At 34.6% G+C, this 23,592-nt stretch overlaps 1 protein-coding gene across 1 annotated transcript; it reads left to right on the top strand.

The window, feature by feature from the left end:
• Positions 1-5,489: 5,489 nt before the first annotated feature.
• On the top strand, positions 5,490-22,596 carry SERINC1 (serine incorporator 1; the record flags this gene model as incomplete). The annotated part of the gene is made up of 10 exons (XM_084227786.1): positions 5,490-5,528; positions 12,291-12,452; positions 13,594-13,763; positions 17,060-17,139; positions 17,312-17,449; positions 19,009-19,178; positions 19,283-19,373; positions 20,594-20,738; positions 20,842-21,072; positions 22,461-22,596. The coding sequence occupies 10 exons, from the start codon at positions 5,490-5,492 to the stop codon at positions 22,594-22,596; spliced, it is 1,362 nt and encodes a 453-aa protein (XP_084083912.1).
• Positions 22,597-23,592: the final 996 nt, after the last annotated feature.

Consider the following 23,592-nt stretch of genomic DNA (forward strand, 5'->3'; position numbering starts at 1 on the left):
GCTCTTGTATTAAAATAAATAAATCTTAAAAAAAAAGTTCCTGATATACAGAAGTAGTAGTTACTTGAAGATTACCAGAGGCTAAACAGTATTCTATGCACTTTACTTGTTTTCATTTAATCCTCACAGTCACAATGTAAAGATGCTCCTAACTCTCCCTATTTTAAAACTCAGATAAGGGAAGCTGCCCAAGATTACACAGGTAATTTTGAGGTGAAGTCAGCATTTCAGCACTGGCAGCCTTACCCAAAGTAAATGCATATATTTATCTACTCTTTATCCTCAAAAATCTAAATAGTTTATGCAAAGAAAAGCATGGCTGCTCATTTGTCTAGTTTCTATCAAATCACCAGACGTAGCATTTAGATATGCATTGGTCCAATATGAGGTCCAATGTGTCTGAATTGAGATGTGCTGTAAGTGTACAATACAAAGCAGATTGAGGAGATTTAATCTGAAAAAATAATGTAAAACATGCCACTATTTTTATATTAATGTCATGTTGAAATGGTAATATTTTGGAAATACTGGGTTAAATTAAATATAATGTAAAAATTAATTTCATCTGTTTCTCTTTTCGATGTGGCTACCAGAAACTTAAATGACAAATATGGCTCACATTATTCCTATTGGAAAGTGCTGATTTAGACAATGCTTTAATAACTGATAAGAATTCAAATATCTGATGAACACCAAAACACAAATTGTTGGCTCCTTTCTGTAGTACAATAAATGATATTTTTGGTGGAAGAATGCTTGATTTCAGAAAATCTCCAATACATGTCAACATATTTTGAGAGATCAATTAATCCAAATATAGTTTAGCTAACTGTCCCTGAGATACAAAATATTTTAGAAATACCAGTAGCATTTCTTCAAGTTGTCAACCTCAATGGTTATAAAACAGTATATTTAACATTGAAATATTTTAATCCTCTACTCACTTTATTTATATGGTGAATATTTGCTTTTTCCCCTAAATTTATATGTTCTGCCTGAAATAAATTTTATATTTTTATAGACATCTGCTTCACTGTTACAAACATATCTGGTTGTCATGGGAATTACTGACATAGATTTGGACAAAAAAAGAAAATCTATGTGAAAAGACAATTTTTCACTGGCTATTTTAATATCATTTGTAATAATTTAGAAGTGTATACCTTTAACATTATACCTTAGTTTTCAACTTTTTTTCAAAAATGTCAAAATCTGTCTTCGCTGACAAAAGCATGTCTAATCAGGATCAGGTTGCTTCCAATTCTAAGTTAATACTGACCCCTATAGGTTATTATGTCCTAATCTATATTTCTGGCATACTCCTACAGAACATATGGTGAAATATTTGAAAATGTTTACATTTAGGATTTAATTAATTAATTACTTTCTCTCCTTGTATTCTACAACATGAACTTTGCACAAAACTTATTCATACTTTAATACAATTTATTTTGAGGGTCTATGATATTATACTCCACATTAGTTTGTCTTGGTCTAATTATAGTAGGGGAATTAAGGAGCATAATTTCTAATTTATGGCTGACTTGATTGTTTTCATAAAAATATTCTCATAATATTTCATTGATATAATCCATTGAGAAATTAACTTTTAAATTGTTTAGAGATGTGTGTAAATGCAGGAAGGACTTGGGACCAAAGGTAAGTCTGATTTCAGCTAACCTTGGTGGACAAAGTGATTCTAGGTTAAAAGAGAATTTTTAATGTAATGTGCAGATTAGAAGTATTTCTGTGTGGATATGGATTAGGAATTTAGGGAGGGCAAAAGGTTACAGACTCCTGAGTTCTGGGCACACACATTTCCAGCAACAGGTAGTAAGGAAGGAACCTCTTGTTGAAAACTACTAGATACTACAGAAAGCAGCATAGCAGCAGCAACCAATATACCAGGGAAACTGTCATGATGACAAATGGCAAGAGGAACGCCATACACCCCCTACATGAACCACTGAACTGGTATCTTCCCAGTTTATACTTTGCAGAGATACTAGAAAAAGATCTAGCATCTCTGCTTAAGAAAAGTTAAAACCACTTAAGAAAAGAGTTAAAACTATACCAATTTTCAGGAAACAATAACTGGAGCATTTCAGGACTAAGCTTGAGAAATTTCTAAAAGCTAGAATGCTATGAAATCCAGGATTTTTGATTCCATATTACTCTATAATAATAAGCCTTGATTGAAAAAAAAAAGTAGGGCATAATTATGTGTTATAATGAATTTTTAAAAATAATCTTTTATTACTCACACCTCTTCTGGAGGAACACTATCAGTCATGAATATGTTGTATGAGTTCAATATGAAGCTTGAGCTAGCTATTCCTGTTTGTTGTAAACTTGTATTTTAAAATAATCGGAGGCCTCCCCGGTGGCGTAGCAGGTTGAGCACAGTGCCGTGAAGCTGTGTGCAGCTTCTGCAGCGCAGGTAGGTTTGATTCCCAGTCGGCCAGGGAGATTCCCACATGGCATGGCAGACCTCTCCTATAGTGCCCACTGCTCCCCTCAGCAGTGTATTTCGGTTGTGGGCCTGTTCTGCTCCCTGCTCTGTCTCTGGTGAATCCTCTCACCCTTCCATGCCAATGGCCTGTACCCCAGCCATTGTATAAATATAAATAAAAATAAATAAATAAAATAATCAGAGCATTAGGCATAACAGGATTGACTTTTTAACAACCAGACAGTAATTTCCAGAGTAGTATAAAGCAGAGAAAAGTTATGATCCTTCTTTTGACAGCTCAGGAACGGATGCCATAGAAAACAGAAAGCTAAGTACTTCCTTTTATACTGAAGTTATGGATTAGTGCCAAGAAGATAAGTTCTAAAACCAAAATTATTACTTGGGACATTGAGTCATAATAGTTAAACGAATGACACTCAATAAGCCTGTGTTAAATTCTGGGAATGTTACTCGTGGGAACTATATAGGCCTATTTTTATGAATTTTTATTCATAAAAATATGAATGATTAAAATTTTTATTGTTAGAGGACAGTGTGGTAACCCTGTCTTACATTTTCCTTGGACTAAAATGTTCACAACTTCCTCTATTGGATACTTTAATTCTTTGTTGATCCACATGGGAAAATGAACCCAAGCTACTTTCTGAGGAAAACCTTAAGCCTTCCTACATAGTATTCCAAAATTTTCTGAGGATACTACTGTGCATGTCTATTCTAATTTGTGTCTTGGTCTAACTTTTGAAATTCCCTAAGAGGCTATTAATTTTTCATAACATTAATCTGAATGCTAAATTTTATGTCCCATCCTTCATTTGCAAATAGTGTGCTCTGATCCTTGCCAAAGAAGATAACCTTAACCTCTTTAAGGCCAATGCACTGATCAAAGGCTGTTATGAAAAAAGATATTTTAGGAGTATTGCCAGAGGGTTATGCAGTTCATCCTTTCTTCATCAGTATTTCTAAACTATACTAGCATGTTTCAAGGAAAAGAAAAAAGGCTTTCCAAAGTCAACTTTTAAGTTTAGAAAACGTAAGGGCCATGAATTCATATACTTCAAAACATTAATTTTCAGCATTAATCACAAAAATATAAAATGCAACGCCACCCAAAAATACTTGAAATCTTTCATGAGATAGTTCCCCCCCAAAAAATTATTATATTATTATTAGAAACATATTCTGACTTTTAGAAATTATCCACTCAAAATATTATGAGGTTGGTCCTTGAACCCGGTCACATCATGAGATAACAGATTAATAGTTTCTTACTCCCTTTGGTTCCACATTAAGGTCTGTAACTCTCATCACTTCCTTTTTCCATATCTTCCACTATAACTGCAAAGTAAGTTATTTTAACTTTTGTATCTCATGAGCTCATGATTTCAAGTTGGCATTTTAAAGTAGTGAGAGGTAACATTTCAAACCTCAAATTCAACCTGTTCACATTAAATCCATTATCTTCATCTAGTCCTATTGTTACAGGGCAGAGAGAGGGGCAGCCCAAACTCTGCAAACCTGCCTATTCTAAATGGGTTCTGTCACGCGCGGCATTAACACAAAACATATGAGACTTTAATGGGAAGTAACTTTAATACAATTTGGAAACAATACAGGAAAGGAAAAGAATCTAGTTTCTAAATCAAGAACCCAAAGTTACCCATCCCCTCGTGGGTAAAACTCCATCCAAATGGGATTGGCCCAGAGCAAGGCTCCAAAGCCTGCCACAAGTCCAAAGCATCTTCCAGTGGGGACCCACAGAAAAGGGTCAGAAACGACCAGACAAGCCCAGAAGGAAAAGAGCAAAATCAAAAGCAAGATAAAAGCTGCTATTGTCACCTCCCCTCGGGTCTCTCACCCACATCTGTGTCACCCAGTCCATGACCAAAAGACAAGCGCAGTTTCTTCTCGTATCTCTAGGCTCCACGCGCCTCCTCCAGGTCGCTCCATCCTGCTTCCTTCCTTCCTCAGTCTCCTCTGCAGCCTTTTCTCTCCCTGCTCAGCTCCACCCTCCCTTGGGTGGGGCAGGGGACCTGGAACCTCCCCCTTTCCTGGGGACCACCCTGTTATACTCTCCCTTCCTTTTTATTACTATCCGTTAGTGCTCACAATTCTCCCAGATCCCTAGGTGTTACCGCTCCTTCATTTGTTTGCAGATTTCACCAAAAAACTTTCATATTATTAGTTACTGTAATAACTAGTTACTACTCTTCCTCCAGAATTTCTGAAGGGACAAAATTACAATAATCAAGAACTGGGACTTTTATATGACTATATTCTCCAAGGATGTTCATTATCACCTAAACAGGGTTCCAAATGTCCCAACAGCTTGTGACATTCAACGAAGCATGTTTGAGTTTTTATGAGTGGGTCTTCACATGGAACTAATGAAAAACTTATTGTGCAAACTTTTTAAAACATCTCAATAGGACAAGAAATTAAAATGTGCTAAGAAATTCAAGTGATAAAAAAGACTCTTTCACTCAAATGTGTATGAAAATATTTCAGTAAAGCTTGCTGAGAAAGTTAAAAGGGGGGGGGGGAGACGCAAAAGTGGAAAAATGAGCAAAAATGAGGCAGGACGAAGAATACCAAGAAAGAAAAAGCAATTTCTGCAAAAGGCTTAAGAGCAGTTCCCATGATACAGGAGGGCAAAACATCAACCACCACCTACACGCTATCCTCTACTAACACCCCAATTCAAATAAGTAGTAATAAATGTGTGTTTGTCTCACAGCGTTTTCTTAATTTGGCAAACTACGGTCAGTCCCGCATTAGCCAGCCGCTTTCAACACGCAGTATTTGAAGATTCCTTCCCGGGAACTGGCGTCCCGCGAACGCGCATGCGCAGCCTCAGCGCGACGCCCACCCGCGCCTCCTGCGCCGGGTCTCAGAGGAAGTTACGCAAGGCGGAGGGGCGGGGTGGGCTCTGCACCGGAAGAGGCTCCCGGATAGTAAATAAGCCCTGAAAGGCGGTGTCTCCATCTTGTCAGTGTCAGTGTCTAGCGACATTGAGACGATGGGGAGCGTCCTGGGACTGTGCTCCATGGCGAGCTGGGTGAGTGGGTTTTGGCCTCCTTCGGGGGTGCTGGTGTAAGAGGGGAAAGGGAAAGGGATCCGGGAAGAGCTGGGAGTCCCGGCTGGAACGGGGTACCCCACCCAAAGAGGCGCCTGCCGTCCTCATTTTCTCTGCATCCCCCCTGGTCTCTGCGACTGAGCTTCTGGGCACTGAGTCCTGCAAAATGCTGACCGGGATGGCCATGAATAGCGGTGGGGAGGGGAGGATGACCCCGATGGGAGGAGTGAAGGAGAAAGCTGGCGTCTCCCTCCCCCACCCATCTTTTGTCAAAACTGCTCTCTGGTCTTCCCGGCCCCCTTTTGTTGTTTTTCTCTGTGTCTGCCTCACCACTATTTCAAGGGTCGTAAGGCCCCCTTTTTTTCCCATAGGGTACCCCATCTCTTCCCAGCGACCTCACACTGCAGCGTGGCCTTCCTGAGTGTGTGTATGTCGGCCTCTTTGTTCTGTCGCGCAGAACAGTTAAGAAGTGCCCGTTATCTAGGACAGCCTGGCAATAATCTTGATGTAATAATATCGTTTTGAAATAAATAGTCCTAACTCTGGGACCTTAATAAGTAGAGAAAATTACTCTAATGCTCATATTTATCGCTCGAGAAAAGCTGGTCAGTTCTGTGGTATTAAATTTCTTGGGATTTTTTTTATTTTACATAAAACATGCTTTTGTAATCTGAAATTTCATGTTTAGTTAGGGGCACGTTGCATTTGATCTTCAGTATAAGATAACCGTGCCCCCCCTTCCCCTACCCTCCCCATGAAATAACTACCTTTGCAGTTAATAAAGGTATTTGTAATTTGGCACAAGATATATGGATTCAAAATATTTCTTTAATCCATGCTTTTGAAATTCCAGTTTTAACGATTTCTTGTCTGACTTTCCAGGTGACTCCGTTGTTACCTTGGCCAGCATTTTGATTATTTTACATACCTCACTTCTTTTAAAGTTCTTGATATGGGCTTTACTATAAATATCCAACATTAATATGTGAATGTTGTTACTTCAACCTTAGCCATTCTCTCGGTTGTTATTTTTCCCTCTTGCAGTTAGGCGAGGAATCTTGACATAATTTTATCTCAATAAGAAATTACTTGAATCTGTTGACTTATATAGTTAAAAAAAAACATGTTTAGCGCAATAATTCTATTATAATTACAAAGAAAAGATGGTTTTCTTTGGGTTTTCTAAAATGTCATGTATTGATTTATAAAGTCAGATTTTGTCCAGTTCTCAAAAGGACATGTTATTTGTATATAGTAAAGATTTTAAAAGGGAGGGATACATAGTTTACATTTTATTCTCCAGATCAGTCAGAAACAGGAACAAGCCGTCTTTGCCTCAAGGACAATTATTATTTTTAAAAAAGTTTTAAGGATATTTAAAAATATTTTTTAAATCAGAAAGAAAATAGTTTTAAGACTATGGAAAAGTTTTTATTCCTACGAATTATTGTTTTTACAGCTTAGTTTCACGCCGTTACTAAGTAGAAAAATGAGGGAGTTAAAACTGACACTGCCTTTTAGTCACTCTTAATGTTGGGGTAATTTGGAAAGGTGAGCCAGTTTCCTTAACTTCCAGTTTTTAGATCACTAGATCACTGGCAGAGAGACTTGGTGAGCAAGGTTGCTCATCATAGTTCTAGATTATTGTGGCAAGTCTAGGAATTGATCCTATAGTATGCAATTCTGCTCATCATTTTCCCTTTCCTTTTCTTTATTCCTAAATTGTAAAATTTTGGTGCAGTTCTATATCAGTTGAAGGGGAATTTGCCTTGAAGTATGGAAATCCATTTCTTCCACAGCCTTTACAGTCAGCTAGCTCATTTACTTGGAGTTTTTGACACATTTAAAGTACATTCAAATATTAAAAAGTATTCAGATTATTAAATTTAATCAGTTGGGCTAAAATTAAAAGAAACTACATTTTTCTTTTGTTCACATTTCTTCAGGCCTAATTTTTGCTGAAATTTTTTCCTGAAAGCTTAGCTTTTTCCTCGCTGATAAAAAAACTAGAAAATTTCTGAACTATGAAAAAAACATTAAAGGGGAAAAAAATTCATATCTTCAGTAGTACTAATGTATAAAGATTGGACTGTTAGATTTTTTTATTTTGTTTTATTTTTGCTTTTTTTTTTTAAAGATTTATTTATTTATACAAGCACTGGGTACAGTCAGAAGCGCGGGAGGGTGAGAGAATTCACCAGAGCCAGAGGGGAGGGCAGAACAGGCAGACTGACGAAGTACACTGCTGAGGGGAGCAGCAGGCGGCAGGAGAGGTCTGCGTGCCATGTGGGACCCTCCTCCGGTGGCCAGGGAGCAGCCGGGGATTGAACCGGCGCTGCAGAGGCTGTGGGCAGCTTCGCAACCCATGTATGGACTGCCCCAGCTAATCCTTTAACTACAACATTACTAGTAATTTTTGCCTACTTAAGTGCTTTTCCCCAGCCCTATCTCAACAGTGGTGTTAATGAATAGAATTGATTTTTTGGACTGGACCTTGTTTACAATAGCTATCATTTTTTTTTGCACAAGATATTTAATGTAGCTAAGTAAGTAGTGCCAACCTGTTAGATTTTTTTTATTTTTCAGTACAACGACTTGTTTTTGTAGAAATGATTCATAGTTGCTATGAATAGTCAAGCAATGTAGAATACAAAGTTAAAATACCACAAAAAAATCCCACCACCAATAACGTTCCTTCACTTTCAGTGTATATATATATTGGATGTGTGTGCATGTATGACATACACACACGCAAATGGATGAATAGACAAAAATCTTTCTATGAATGGCAGCATGCTGAACAAGTATTTTCAAATAAAACATTAACTCTCATTTCCTGAATTTAATAAAAGGAAAATGAAAATAGAGTAGTTGCTGAATGCTTAACTAAACATTTCTTATCAGGAGTGTTTCCTAAAGAGATTCCTCTAAGGAGATGGTTCCACAGCAATGGTTCTCCACTAGCTACAGTTTTGCTACCCCCCACCCCCAAGGGACATTTGGCAATGTCTCCCGACATTTCTCTGTGTCTCAGTTTGGGTGCTAATGCTCCTAGTAGGTTCAGGACAGGGATACTGCTAAACATTCTGCAATACAGAGGACAGCCCCCAACAACAGAGAATTATATGCTCCAGAATGTCAGTAGGCCCTGGTTGAGAAACCCTGCTTTATAATTTTCATTGTATGTCTCCATTAATTTCCCATGTCTTTTATACCCTTTCATTGTGAAATTACCTTTCTTATCTCATTATGATTCTTTGCTCTGATATCAACTTTGATGTTACTGTAGCATGGTATGTACTTTTCTTGTTTGTATGTCTTCATATTGGGTTTCTTGTAGAAAAGGTAGTTGGATCTTATTTCTTTGATTTGGCATGACAAATTTCTGCCTTTTAATTGGAAGTATTTTGCCATTTACATTCAGTGTCGGCATTGACTGTGTTTGAGCTTAACTCAGCCATTTTTCTGTTTGCCCAGCCTATTCATTATTTCTTTTCCCTGAGTTTTCTTTGCCTTATTTTGGATTTAACTGACCATTTTTTTAGTACTGTTTTATCTCCTTGAACTTACTAGTTGTATACTTACTTGTTTTTCTTTTTAGAAGTGACTCTAGGGCTTATATTATTTATCTTTAACTTTTTATAATTTACTGTCATACCACATCACACCATTTCATTTCTAATTTAAGAACCTTACAGTAGTATAATTGTCTCCTCTTCAAGCCTCTTTGCAATTGTCATACATTTTACTTCTACCTTTGTTTTAAACTTCCACAATATATTATTTTGCTTTAAGATAATCTTTTAAAGTAGCTTCCTTTTTTTAATTAAAAACATTTTCAATTGTAGTAAAACTTACAAAAAACATTTTTCAATTTTTTAATTTATACATAACACGAATTTGCCATCCTATGTCTATGCATATGGTCCTGTGGTATTAAGGACATTTACATTATTATCTGGTAGTTAAATGTCCAAAATTTATATACTGCCATAATTTTTGAAATATATTTTCGCAGTATAAAATTCTCTGTTTACAAGGATTTTTTGGTTATTGTTCAGTATTGACTTTTGAGTGACAATTCTTTTTACTAGTAATTTGTTATCTTTCTTTGTGTTTCTGTATATAATGTGCTTTTACTTTTCTGTGTGCTTTTAAAATTTATCATTGTTTTTAAGGAATTTGATTCTGATGTGACTAACTGTATTTCCATAAAAGAACTGATTTTTTTCTCCTCCTTCAAGAGTTCCAATTTCACTATATTTGACTGCTTAATCTTGTCTCACAACATTGATCCTCTTTCCATTTCTTCTTCTGGTCTTTATCTCTTTTTCATTTTGGATCATTTCTTTTCCTTTGTTTTCAGATTCATTAATCTTTTCTGCACTGTTCTATTTTTTGGTTCAGATATTTACTTTCCACTTATAGAAGTTTGATATAGATCTTTCAAATTATTTTCCATGCCTTTCCTGAACATGTTTTTTTTCCCCTTCCTTTTCAAGCATGTGAATTGTAGTTACAATATTCAATGCTATTATTTATAAATTAATTCAGTATTCTGTGTTACTTTCAGGTTGGTTTTGATTGATAGTTCTCTTCATTATTGATTGTATTTTCCTGCTTCTTTGCATACCTACTAATTTTTTATTAGATATCAGACATTGTAAATTTTATCATGATAATATACTTAGTTGTTTTTTTTTAAAGTTTGGGCTTTGTTCTTAAGCATATATAAGTTAAAAAAAATTCATCTTTTTGATGTTTGTTTTTAGGCTTTTGTTAAGTGAGACTGGAAGAGTCTTGTCTAATTTTTCTTCACTATATACTAATAGCCTTAAACTCTTCTTTGTCTAATGAATTATGTTTTTTCATCCTGACTGTGGTAATACTAGCTCCTGTCCGTCTGCTTGGGTCAAAATTTTCACAAATGCATGCACTCCTCACTGCTTTGTTGAAGACTCAGGTTGGAGCCTCTGCAGATTGTTAGAGTTCATTCTCTGTAATTATTACCTCTCCATAATTATACCTTATGGATTCTGTCTTCGCTTCATTGAGCACACAACTCTGTCCGAACTCCCACCTTTGTCGCCTGTCTCCGGTAGGCTGTTCACCTTTGCCTGGATGGATGGTCCTCTTCCCAGCTCTGGGAACTCCCAAGCCACAAAGATGGGCCATAGAGGAAACAACATTGTTTCCTCGCTCAGAAATTACTATCTTGCGTTTTCTGCTGTTAATTCTCTGAAAAAAATACTGCTTTGCTCTTTTCTTTTCTTTTTTTTTTTCATTTGATAAAGGCAGTAGTAAGTCTGGTCAATGTTACTTCATTTTGATCTGAGTTTATAGTAATTATCCCACACTTCCTCATCATTAGGTTTACTTTCAACTGTGTCTGATTTGTTGCTTGATAGTTAATTATTAGTTCTTTGCTTCCCACCTTCTCATTTCATTCTGCATTTGCCATTTCCATTTTGTTACGTTCTTTATGTTCTTTTCCCATTACTTTTTTTTATATTTTTTTTGCTTGTTGATATTTTTCTACATCTCAAGTGGAATTACTTTTAGAGAACTTCTTTTTCTTACTAAATAATGTTCTGTTTCAGACTGGATTCTTCAAGGGCCTTTTTTTGGGGGGGTCTCAGGGGAGCCTGCTTATTTATTTTCACTTTTTGCTTGAGCATATTTTCATAGTTGTTATGACATTTCTATCTTACTGAAGCTTAAGTGGCTCTGTCCCTACATTATATTGTGTCTGGCTTTTACAATACAGTAAGTCCTTCATGTCAGTGGGTTCTTGGAAACTATAATTTAAGTGAAACAACATATAATGAAAGCAGGTCCTTTGTTGTTTGTTTCAGCATTGGTCAGGGATTATTTTTTCTCATTAATGTTATGACACGGAACAAAAATGATCGTTATTCAAGGACATGTTGTACTCCCTTCCCGTGGTTTCTGATACTGTTTTCCTCCAGAGCTATTGCTATAGGACTGGACTATCCTAGTCTGTCACATTTTCTGAAGTCGATGGTATAGTGGCTGTGAGCCCAAGGTTATGGTCAGTCCTTACAAGAATACTTAACACTTTGCCTTTCTGATACTGTTACATGCCCTTATTGCTGCTCACCTCCCCTAGTAAGGGGGACAGATCTTCTTCACCTGGGATATACTACAAGTTTAGTGTGACTTTACATTGAAGATGCAAAGCATTATTCATTTATCTGTTTGCCTAATTCCAATAGTAATTTTTATTATCATTTCTGTGAAGTCAGAAGAAGGGAAAGATAAGTATACCATTTCACTTCTTTTCCCCTTCTGGGTATTTGAGGATTCTCAGAATTTGTGACTTCAACACAGTGATTTTGGGGGGCTAAAAAGCAAGAGCTGGAGATGGGCTTGTAATCATGAATATTCCTTTTTTTTTTTTAAACTACACTTTGGTTGCTACTGGAGATTTTTTCACCTTTGTTGTTTTAGTTTTGTTCCTTTTGCTCCATATAGAGGGCAAGCATTTTTTTGTTTGTTTTTTTTGTTTTACTTCACCCAGAAGTTTCTGGTTTTAATTTTTAGTTTATAAATTATGTATGTCAACCATATATTTTGTCTCTTGGTAATTATTTCTGTCCTTTTTTGAATGTGTAGAATGTAAATTTTCACTCTATCATTTTGAACTATGTTGATTTTAATAACATTTTAATAATAAAATTTTAAAATAATAAAGCAATAACATGTTAATACTATTTTCCCCAGATACCATGCTTGTGTGGCAGTGCCCCATGCTTGCTGTGCCGATGCTGTCCTAGCGGAAACAATTCCACTGTAACTAGGTTGATCTATGCACTTTTCTTGCTGGTTGGCGTTTGTGTAGCTTGTATAATGTTGATACCAGGAATGGAAGAACAACTGAATAAGGTTAGTCTTCTTTTTTAATTCATTAACAGAACCTATAATATGTTTATGCTGAAATTGATATTTTTTTTTTAGAACTCAAAAAGTGTACAAATCCCAATTTTAGTAGGTCTTAATCTTCTGGGACAATATAAGTCTGCTTGTTGAATTCTCGGGTGGTGAATTTTCTGATGTGCTATGGTCATAAGAGGAAATGAAGTAATTCTAGTAAGTGTCTGAATCTCAGTGGGTATCATTAAAAAAATGGACATTTCAACCACTATGGAAAGCTGTATAGAGGTCTCTCAGTCTACTAAAAATGGAGCTACCATATGATCCAGCAATTCCACTATTTGGGATCTATGCAGAGGACACAAAAACATTGATTCAAAAGAATACCTTACCCAGGGCCTCCCTGGTGGCGTAGGCGGTTGAGCGCCGCACTGTGAAGCTGTCTGCAGCCTCTGCAGCGCTGGTTCAATCACAGCCGGCTGTGGCTCAGCGGACCTCTCCTGTTTCGCCCGCTGCTCCCCTCAGCAGTGTATTCCGTCAGTCTGCCGGTTCTGTTCCCCACTCTGTCTCTGGTGAATCCTCTCACCTTCCTGCACATCTGGCCTATACCCCAGTTCTTGTATAAATAAATAAATTTAAAAAAAAAAATTTTTTGTGCTCTGATTCCAGTGTAACAGCCTTTTTCCAGATTCTAAGTTATGCCAGCTATTATGCGGAAAAGCTAAATTCACATTATCAGAAATAATAGAATAAAGGACCAAAATTTTAAGTAGCATTGACCTTGAAAAACCATCATTTTCTTTAGTATCTAGAAACTTACTTAGTTACTCTGTAACTCCTTAAAATTTTGATTGCATTTGTCCCTTTTTTGTTATACTTGTAATTCAGTATATGACAGTGGAATGCAAGTTTTAAGAATCTCATTTTAAGTCTGTCTCAATAAGCACTGACATTTAGATTGACATTTGTAGTTTACCCTATATTCCCATAAACTTCCATCTGATGAAAATGTTTCAGACTTACCTTGATTACATATTTAGCATAAACAGTAAAACAAACCTCAGTTTTATAAACATGTACTTAAATTATTTAATTACACAGAATTTTCATTTTTACTTGAAAAAATTGTCAACCACAAACTCTTGTTTTTTAGATCCCTGGATTTTGCGAGAATGAAAAAGGTGTTGTCCCTTGTAATATTCTGGTTGGCTATAAAGCTGTATACCGTTTGTGCTTTGGCTTGGCTATGTTCTATCTTCTCCTGTCTCTACTAATGATCAAAGTGAAGAGTAGCAGTGATCCCAGAGCTGCAGTGCATAATGGGTAAGTTTTTGAATAAATTTGAAAATGAAAGTTTGGTAGTCTTTTCTTCAGTTATTTTTTTTCTAAATAAATTTTAATGTACAACAAACATACAATTTGCAGAATTATTTTATTATTCATGTTTGACAAAGGAAGAAAATCCTTTTGCCCCTACTAGAGACTATCATACTTGGAAACGTATTAAATGTAGTTTTGGGTCATTTTTTATTATAATATCTGAGGCATAATGTTGTACATATTTTAATTCTGAAAGGAGGATATACCGTATCTGTGACTAATAATGAGTAGCTTTTTTCCTCCTCCTTTTAGCATTTGTAGTCCAGTCTCACCACATAAAACTGAATTCATTAATTAGCAGTGCAGTCAAAATGAAAAGGGTGATAGATTTTCTAAATGGTTGGTTGTACAGGACATTATAGAAAGAAAATTCATTGTCCCTTTAACCAGTCTTCCTTAATTTAGAGCTCCACTTTTTTACTCAATATGAACCTTTTGTATTTGTCTTTGTATTTTTTCCATAAATTAAAACTTTTTTGACTGTTTATGCTATTGCTTATTCATTAACATGTTGCCAAAGACGAATGAATGATAAAGTGAAATGTAAATATTAATGAAAATGTATGGTAGATTGATTTTACTGCGTTTTATTCCCTCATTAGTTGCTCTTTTAAAAATAACTTAGTATTTTTATAACCATCTTTACTGTATTTTAAAATATTTCTCAAAAATGCATCACAGAATGGCTGTCACAACCATTACTGAGATAGCACTCAATTCAGAGTAGTATGTACAGAACTATCTTTGACATGTGTGTATTGTGTTTTTTATTGAGATATAATTGACATAAAATTATGTAGACCTAAGTTGTACAATGTTGATTTCATTTGATTTTCTTTTTTAATTTCTTCTATGATCCCTTGGTTTTTCAGGAGTGTTGTTAATTTTCTACTCAATTATATGAACTTTCCAATTTTCCTCTTGATTTCTATTTTCATTCTTTTGTGGTCAGAAAAGATGATATAATTTCTCTCTTCTTAAATCTTAAGTCTGCTAAAATTCATTTTGTGTCCTGTGTCCTGGAAAATATTCCATGGGCACTTGAGAATTTGCTGCTGTCATCAGATAATGTTCTTATAAATGTCTTAGGCACATTCTGCTAATATATAGTTTAAGTCCAGTGTTCTTGATTTTGTGTCTAGATGATGAGTTTTTTTATGTTAGAAGTAGGGAATGATTTCCACTACTATTTATTGTGGTGTTGTGTATTTTTCCTTCATATCTGCTGCTTAATATATTTCAGTGCTCTAGAGTTGGCTAGGTAGATCTATACAACTATTAAAAATACTCTTGAATTATATTAACTCCTATGTCATTTTATAATAATCTCCTTTCTCTTGTTACAGTTTTTGGCTTAAGTCGATGCTGACAAAATATCATCAAACTAGTAAAGATGCCATGATTCACTTGTGTGCTAAGTTATTCAAATGCCCCACCTGCGTAGTCTAGTTGGCAGCAATTGTGATACGAATATTAAACCGTAAAGTGATTTATATTTTAATAGGAAGGACTCATCTGAAAGCAATTAGGTAGTGTAGTGAACCAGTTGTAAGATGGGAGTCTGCTGTATTTGAATCCCATAGGCTATGGAAGCTCTCTTTACTTTTTTTCAATGTTTACCCGATTTAGTTATCTCAAAGTTCATCCTCTTACTTCATATTCTGTCTTGCATTTGATCTGCAGTGCTGTACATACGTTCTCTATGTATTGAATTCTTTCTTTTACTGAATTCTTCAGTTTGAGAATTTTTTTTTATTTCTGTCTCTGCCAAATTTCTCATTTTCTTCAGGTATTTTTCCCTGGGTGTGTGTGTGTCTGTGTGTGCGCACGTGTGTACTTCTATTTTACTGAGTTTCCTCAAAACAGTTATTAAGAACTTACCCACTGGATCTCAAAATTCCATGCCTTTGAACTCATATATTTAAGGTTTATTCTCTTTTGAAATATTTTCTTGATTATTCATGTTCCTTGTAGTTTTGTGTTGTTACTTTCACATTTGAATGAGCAGATAGCTCAACTTTATTAGCTGTCTTTAGGTAAAATATGCTGTTCATTCATCCCATTATCTCTTGGGTTCTCTCTGACCTTATATTTATATACCTGCTTCATTTTCTTTGCTCCCTTTTGTGGCAGAATTCTTAATATTTATGTCTTCTCTGGATGTCTTCTCTGGCTAACTGCTAGAAATTTTGCATTTTCCATAAGGTTGCACTATAGGTCAAGTTTGTGATTTCTCTCTTGTTCCATATATCTTGGTCTGTTTTTCTCTTGAGCACTCCCATTACTGGATCCTCTTTTCCCTGTCCTGTGCTGTCAGTAGGAACCCCGTTTATTGCTCTTTGATAATTCTTATCTGCCACTTTACTGATCTTCTCCTCAGTGATGGAAGACCTGCCTCAATACTATTGGTGCTGCTGGAGAAAAGTGGTTTTCTCCAGAATTGTCCTGAAAAGGTGGGGTAGCCAATAATGCACTGCTCTCCTTTTCCTCCAAAGGAGATTTTGCTGCCAGATAATACTCATGCTATGTAGCCTAGGTGCAGGGGCAGCACTGCAAAGCACTTCTTCCCCTCTTCGTTCCATGAAAACTTCTATTTCTGTTTTTTGTTTTTCTCACGTGGTGTGCTTAATTCCCCTCAGGAGGATTGGACTTTTGCAAATTGTCTCTCATCTGTGTATATTTGTCCAAGTTAGCACTTCACTAATTTTGGGAGGAGAAATGGGGCAAGTTTGCTAGATTAACAACCCATACCCAAGGGCTGTTTGCTTATTACTATGTGTACAGGTGGGCCTCTTGGCATATATTGCTGGATACCAGTTCCCAAGAGACACTTGCTCGTGAATGGATACTTAATTAGTTGTTGAAAAGGGAGAAAAAATAGGGCCTTCTTAGGCCATCATGATAATGGCATCCTAAAAGTTGGTGATTTAAAATTACAAGTTATGGGTGGAGCATTTATCAGGTTTTTAAGAACTGCTCATCTGTATAATGCACCTTACATTATCACACATTATGCCACTAAATTTGTAAAATAAATCAGTGAAATGGAACTAATATTGCCACTTTATCCTAATTAATTAGAATTGTTCTAAAGCAAGTTTACATAAGTCTTCACTTGTAATTGTCAGGATGTCCTCAGACACATATGAAGTAGCTATTTTTTAGGATTATCTAAAAAGATTTCATATACAAAACTGTTGAATGAATGTTTATATTCAAATTGCATTTTTTTGTTTTAGATTCTGGTTCTTTAAATTTGCTGCAGCAATTGCAATTATTATTGGGGCTTTCTTCATTCCAGAAGGAACCTTTACAACTGGTAAGAAATCCTTTTTTTTCAAAACTGATATTTTTATAAAGAAATTAAATACTGCCTTCCACTACATAGCTCTACCTAGTGTTTTGTTTTTATTTTCCGTTGTCTTTTGTGATTATGAAAATGAAATTATAAAAACAGGGCCAGCCACTCATTATATACTTTTTCCTTTCAGTGTGGTTTTATGTAGGCATGGCAGGTGCCTTTTGCTTCATCCTCATACAGCTAGTTTTACTTATTGATTTTGCACATTCATGGAATGAATCATGGGTTGAAAAAATGGAAGAAGGGAACTCAAGGTGCTGGTATGCAGGTAAGCTTTTGTTTTGCAGCACATCTTAAGATAGTTGAATCTTGAAGGTGTTGATGCTAAAAGCATACCATGTAGACTAGGAAATCAGAATTTTTATGGTGTAATTTTCTGAAAAGAGGTTTTTAGTTTAAAAGGACATGGCATTCTATCAAAATTGTATTAGCAACTTCTTGAGAGATACCCAAGCACTAAGAAAGAATCCAAAAGACTTTGAATGGTTAAAGTAATGTTTCAAAGCATACTACTAAAATTGGATAGCTACAATAAGTTAAAAGTAAAATATTACGGAATAAGAAAGCCAGAAATAATAGTTTATCATGAAGAAGAAAAAAAATGAAATATAAAAATATATAAATATGAAAAATACAAAAGCAACTTGAACATTTTAGGTAAGTGCAATGGATGCTTTTATGTGTATGAGTAACGGGAATTCTTGTAGTATCATCGATGTTTACTTGTACTGATAAGCTTGAGCCCTCTGATTATACTTTCAAAACTGGGATCAGAATTCAAACACAGTAGGTAATGAGAGAGGGACAAGAACCAGGTTTAAGTGCATATGCTGACATTGTGCAAATGGTAGGACTATGATGAATTAGAAAAGGCCCTATCTAAAGTACAAAACTACTGCCCAGTTATCTTCAGTGGATGTCATATGAAGCCAGTGTTGCTTGGTTTTCCTGATTTTTTTTCTCATTAGAAGTCATAAATCTGGGCTTTTTTGTGAAATGATTTTAGTTTGTTGAAAAAATGTTTTAGAGTGAAAGCTAAACCCAACATATATGCTGATTAAGGCTTTTCTCACAAAATTAGTTTCTGGAATTTGAGCTCAGTGGTCTTTAAACCACAGTTTAGTATTCAAAGAAATAAACTTTGTCATTTAGAAAATTCACACATATAAAATACCTCATTCTTTAATGCAAATTCTAATTAATGCATGGAGTTTCTGTTTTGGTCTTGGCATGTCCCCAGGGATAGGACTTTTAGGTATTCATTGTTTGTTGGATGGATCCCCTATCAGTGATGCAAATATACATATTTATACTGAGCACATGTTAACACAAACTAAAATGTCATGTTGAAATTTACATAGAAAAAAATTAACTTGTCTTAGTAAATAAAAGACTTACATAATTTTAAAAAAGATAGTTGAGTAAAGCATTGTTTTGTGGTCATAGCATTAACTGAAAATTATGTATCTTAATATCTTTGTTTACAACTGATTATAGGTCTTTAAAAACCTTAAGTAAAAGTGCCCTTCTGTTTATGTATTTTGAAAATGGCAAACGTGGATATTTTATAAACTCTGATTTATCAATAAAAATTACTATTTTAACTTACTGTTCTTGAAAATATATCATAGTGAGCTATGTGTAGAATATAAAATACTCCTTTGATAAACTTGATTTTTCTTCCCTGCATTTATAGTCTGCATAATGTTGACAATGTTAGTTGCTTAAAATATTTTTGAAACCATAATATTGTTTTAAAATGAGCCCTGTATTTAATTTCTAATATTTAGAATAAAATCTAATTGTCCAATTATGTTTCTTTCACAGCTTTGTTATCAGCTACTGCTCTGAATTATCTGCTATCTTTAGTTGCTATTGTCCTGTTCTTTGTCTACTATACCCATCCAGCAAGTTGTTCAGAAAATAAAGCATTCATCAGTGTCAACATGCTCCTTTGCCTTGGTGCTTCTGTGATGTCTATACTCCCCAAAATCCAAGTATGTCCTTTTATCATTAAATTTTGTGAAGCTTCTGTTTTTCTAAGTTTTTCCTCTGTGTTGAAGATGTCAAAATATTTTTTTTGTTTTTTTTTTTTTGGTAGGAATCACAACCAAGATCTGGTTTGTTACAGTCTTCAGTAATTACAGTCTATACAATGTATTTGACATGGTCTGCTATGACCAATGAACCAGGTATGTCTTATTTGCTTGGATTTATTTCTTTTTAATGAATTCTGAAACTTTTTTTCAAAGATGGTGTATTTTGTGAAATGAACCTGTTGAAATTAAGCTCCTTGAGAAGAGACAGTAGGGAAATAAAAATAAAACCATTTCACCTTTGATGTTTTGCTGTAATTTATACTTATTTCATGAAGAAATTTATATAAAGGTTAGAAGTATATGGAAATTAAAGATACCTAATTAGCACAGTGAATATGATAGCCAGAAAATATGTTAAAATACTTGATTCACCAGTTAACAGTATAGTTTTCCAGCTACTAACTCACTCATTTCATCTGTGACTACAAGTGAATATATAATCAGGCTTTGTAAAGAATATCTTTATAGTTCAGTTACATTGCATTCTACTAAAAAAGAAGCCAATATAAGTCAATTGGAGTGAAACAAACTAGTGAGAAATTATTGTTTTTTGAAAAAGAAAAAAAAAACTCATTTCATTGAATGTAATTTCGTATGTATTTTGTCATTTTTGCCATTAGTTAAAGTTAGGTTGTTTTGTTGTTTTTTAGTATAGTAGAGAAAAATATCCTTATTTTTTTCTAGGTAAGAGTCAGAAAAACATTACAGATTTGCTTTAGCTATTATGCTGATCCAAATGATTCTAAGAATCATTAAAATGATGACTACCATATCTCACTTTATTGAAGGAAAAAAAGATATTTTGGACACATTAGTGAATACCAACTCTAATTCTTTGTTAAAAGAGTAAAGAAATGTATAAACATTAGGTTTATTTCCACAGCATTTTTCAAAATTCTAGTAACTGGTTTTATGTATAAGCTACGTTCCTTACATAATAATCTACTTCAATAGACTAAACTTCACACATTACATAGAAAAGCCAGTGCACCTTTGGAATATCTAAATTTTACTTCAAACTCTGGTGTTTTGTTTAATTTTAAAGAGGTCATCTGACTTTCCACTATTTCCTAATGAATAAAAAACTTAGTCTCTCTTGGTTCCCACAAAATGTTGAAAATGAAATTCTGTAGCTTTTTGAAGCATTTATAAGAATTTAAGCTTTTTAAAAGGTCTCATTTATAACCCAAACTATTTCATTGTTATACTTGTGCCTTTTAATTTGCAAGGGTATATAGTGTCAAAAGAATTGCAATTACACCCTGAAAAATAATTTTTATACTATCCTAATTTGATGTTAATTTACATTACAGAAACAAATTGCAATCCAAGTCTCCTAAGCATAATTGGGTACAATACAACAAGCACTGTCCCAAAGGAAGGGCAGTCTGTCCAGTGGTGGCATGCTCAAGGAATTATAGGCCTAATCCTGTTTTTATTATGTGTTTTTTATTCAAGGTAAGAAAAATTATAGGAAAATTGTGGATTTTTTTAGTACAATTATGAACCTTTTTTTTTAAATGATCTTGTCCTTCTGTTTTCTTGAACTCTTCCATTGCAGCATCCGCACTTCAAACAATAGTCAGGTTAATAAACTGACTCTAACAAGTGATGAATCAACATTAATAGAAGATGGTGGACCCAGAAGTGATGGGTCACTGGAAGATGGAGATGATGCACACCGAGCTGTAGACAATGAAAGGGGTGGTGTCACTTACAGTTATTCCTTCTTTCACTTCATGCTTTTCCTGGCTTCACTTTACATCATGATGACCCTTACCAACTGGTACAGGTACTTGTATTTTGTCACAACTTTGCATGTAAAAATTCCAACCAATGCTTTGTTGATTCCATTGTATGTTAAGTCCTCAAAGTTGTTGATAGTCTCCTGCAAACTGCAACTTAACTTGAAATCATGTATAATGAAAGCCAGTCCTCTACATCATTTTGTTCAGTCAACCAGGATTTTTTTTTAATCTACATTAAAACGAAATGTTGTTGAAGGAAATAATATTCAATACCTGCTATACTTTTTATTTCCAAATGTATTTCAAAATAGATATAACCAGCTAAATAGATCAGTGTGAGAAATCGGACTTCCTTGCTTTATTAACAACAGTGTATATTTCCAAATCTTAGTGACTGAAATAGAAAATCTTATGAAACTCTTACAGAAATATACGTTGACAATTGATCCAACAATGTTTTTCTATATTTTAAAACTGCAACCAGTAGTGCATAAAAGTAGATGAATCCTTAGAACTCAAGACTGCAATTTATGATTTCTTATTACTTCAAATCTAGTGGATTTTTTTTTTTTTTTTTTGTATCTGGTAAGAGGTAGTGATTTGCATTATTATTTTTATAAGGAATTCTAATTTTGTCCAGTTGATCACTAAAAGATGTAAGATACAAGTTGAACTGTGTGGTTTGGACCATTGTTTTTGTTACTTTTTGTTGTTGTTGCAAGAAGACTTTGAATATTAGCAAAAGGTATAGAAAAAGGAAAAGGCTTTGGGTTTGTTTTTTGGTGGTTTTTTTTTTTTTTTTTTTGCCTTATTTCTTTGACAGCAGCATTTATTGTTGGGGGGGTGAGGGGGAAACAAACCTTTTTTTTAATTCCCACTGCATCATATTAAGGTTTAAGAATCCAAGCAGTTCTGAATAATTCACACCTTTAAATGTTGAGATGTTTGATCAAAACTATGTTTTCGAATGTTTTATTAACACAGAAATCACCTTAATTTGGAATATATTTCCTTCCCAGTTTCTTAAATCTGATGAAGTGGAGGGTAGTGCACAGGGTTCCCTTATACTTTGAATAGATTATATTCTTGACAGGACAGGGTAAGATTGCTAAATCTTACTATGTTAGTGTTATTTAGTATCCAGAGGTCACACTCCATTCCTTTGCTATCTAATAACTACTAATTCAGAAATAACATAGAAAGCGTAAGTATTATATAAAAGAGCTACTTTAGAAATTTCTATATTTAACTCCTCTAAAGAAATTTGACTCTTCACATTAGCTACTGAAGAGGTAGAGAAACAAGGCAACTTATTAATCTAGCAACTGTCTACTGTTATCAAATTGTATACACAGAACACTTCTGAAGTAATGAAACTTAGTAGCTTAATGGCTGATATCCAAACTCCTTTTTTTGTTTCCTTTAATTTTAGGTATGAACCTTCACGTGAGATGAAAAGTCAGTGGACAGCTGTCTGGGTGAAAATCTCTTCTAGCTGGATTGGCATTGTGCTGTATGTTTGGACACTAGTGGCACCACTTGTTCTTACAAATCGTGATTTTGACTGAATGGGACCTCTAGCATGAAAGTCCCACTTAGATCATTGTTTATTTGAAATTAACAGTATTTCCAACTTTTGTTAAGTTGTGTATGTGTGAACTTCCCATGTAACCTCTCCAGTGTCTGGCATGTATTAGATTTTACAAGCTTGCCATTTTATTCATTATATTCTTGCCAAGCTCATTGATGTGTGTGTTAGAATGAATCAAAGAATTTTTTGAGTATGATGGTAAGTTAGGAAAAGTAGTTAGATTTATCATTGCTGCACATGTGAAATTAAGAGTAAAAACTGCTTAACAATTTGATTTTTAAATTGTGTAGGAACTTGCTGACTTACAAAGTATACAAAGAAACATACTTTGTAAAAAAGACTGCCTTTTGAAATATTTGATGCCTTGCACTATGGGAGACTGCAAAAAATGTCACTTTCTAAGATCAGAATTTACACAGGAAAGAGGGTTTGATGGACAACTGTGTAGCTTATGCAGGAAATTGAGGCACAGAGCCTTCAAAGATTGTCACATTGGTAGGTACTAAATTGAATACCCAACTAAGTTATAATAATTCTGAGCTAGGGATAGTCTCCCATACCAATAGTGAATTTCGTTATTATAACAAAATTTTGTTATTATAAATACAGAAGTATGGCTTCAATGGTGATGCTAGGGGTCAAAAGACAGAGTTTTAAGAGAGATAATTGCGCTAAAAGGAAGTTATGAAAATCACTTTGAAAGTTCTTTCTGAAAATCAAAGATGGACAGGAAGAAACTGCTAAATACTTGACCATAGTATGTAAGCAAAATCTAGTCAGTGTTTGTTTAAAAAAATGAAACTGAAGTACAGACTTAAACATTTCAGAGGCAAAGCTAGGAAAATCCAAGTCTGCCAAAAATAACCCATATTCTTTCAGGCAATGGAAAATAATTTCTATTCAAAGTAAATGCATAATAGATTTTACACCTCATTAGTAATCTATGTGATGTGGATTGCTGGTGTCTAGCATG

The sequence above is a fragment of the Talpa europaea genome, assembly GCF_964194135.1.
Source record: "Talpa europaea genome assembly, chromosome: 2".
Taxonomy (NCBI): domain Eukaryota; kingdom Metazoa; phylum Chordata; class Mammalia; order Eulipotyphla; family Talpidae; genus Talpa; species Talpa europaea.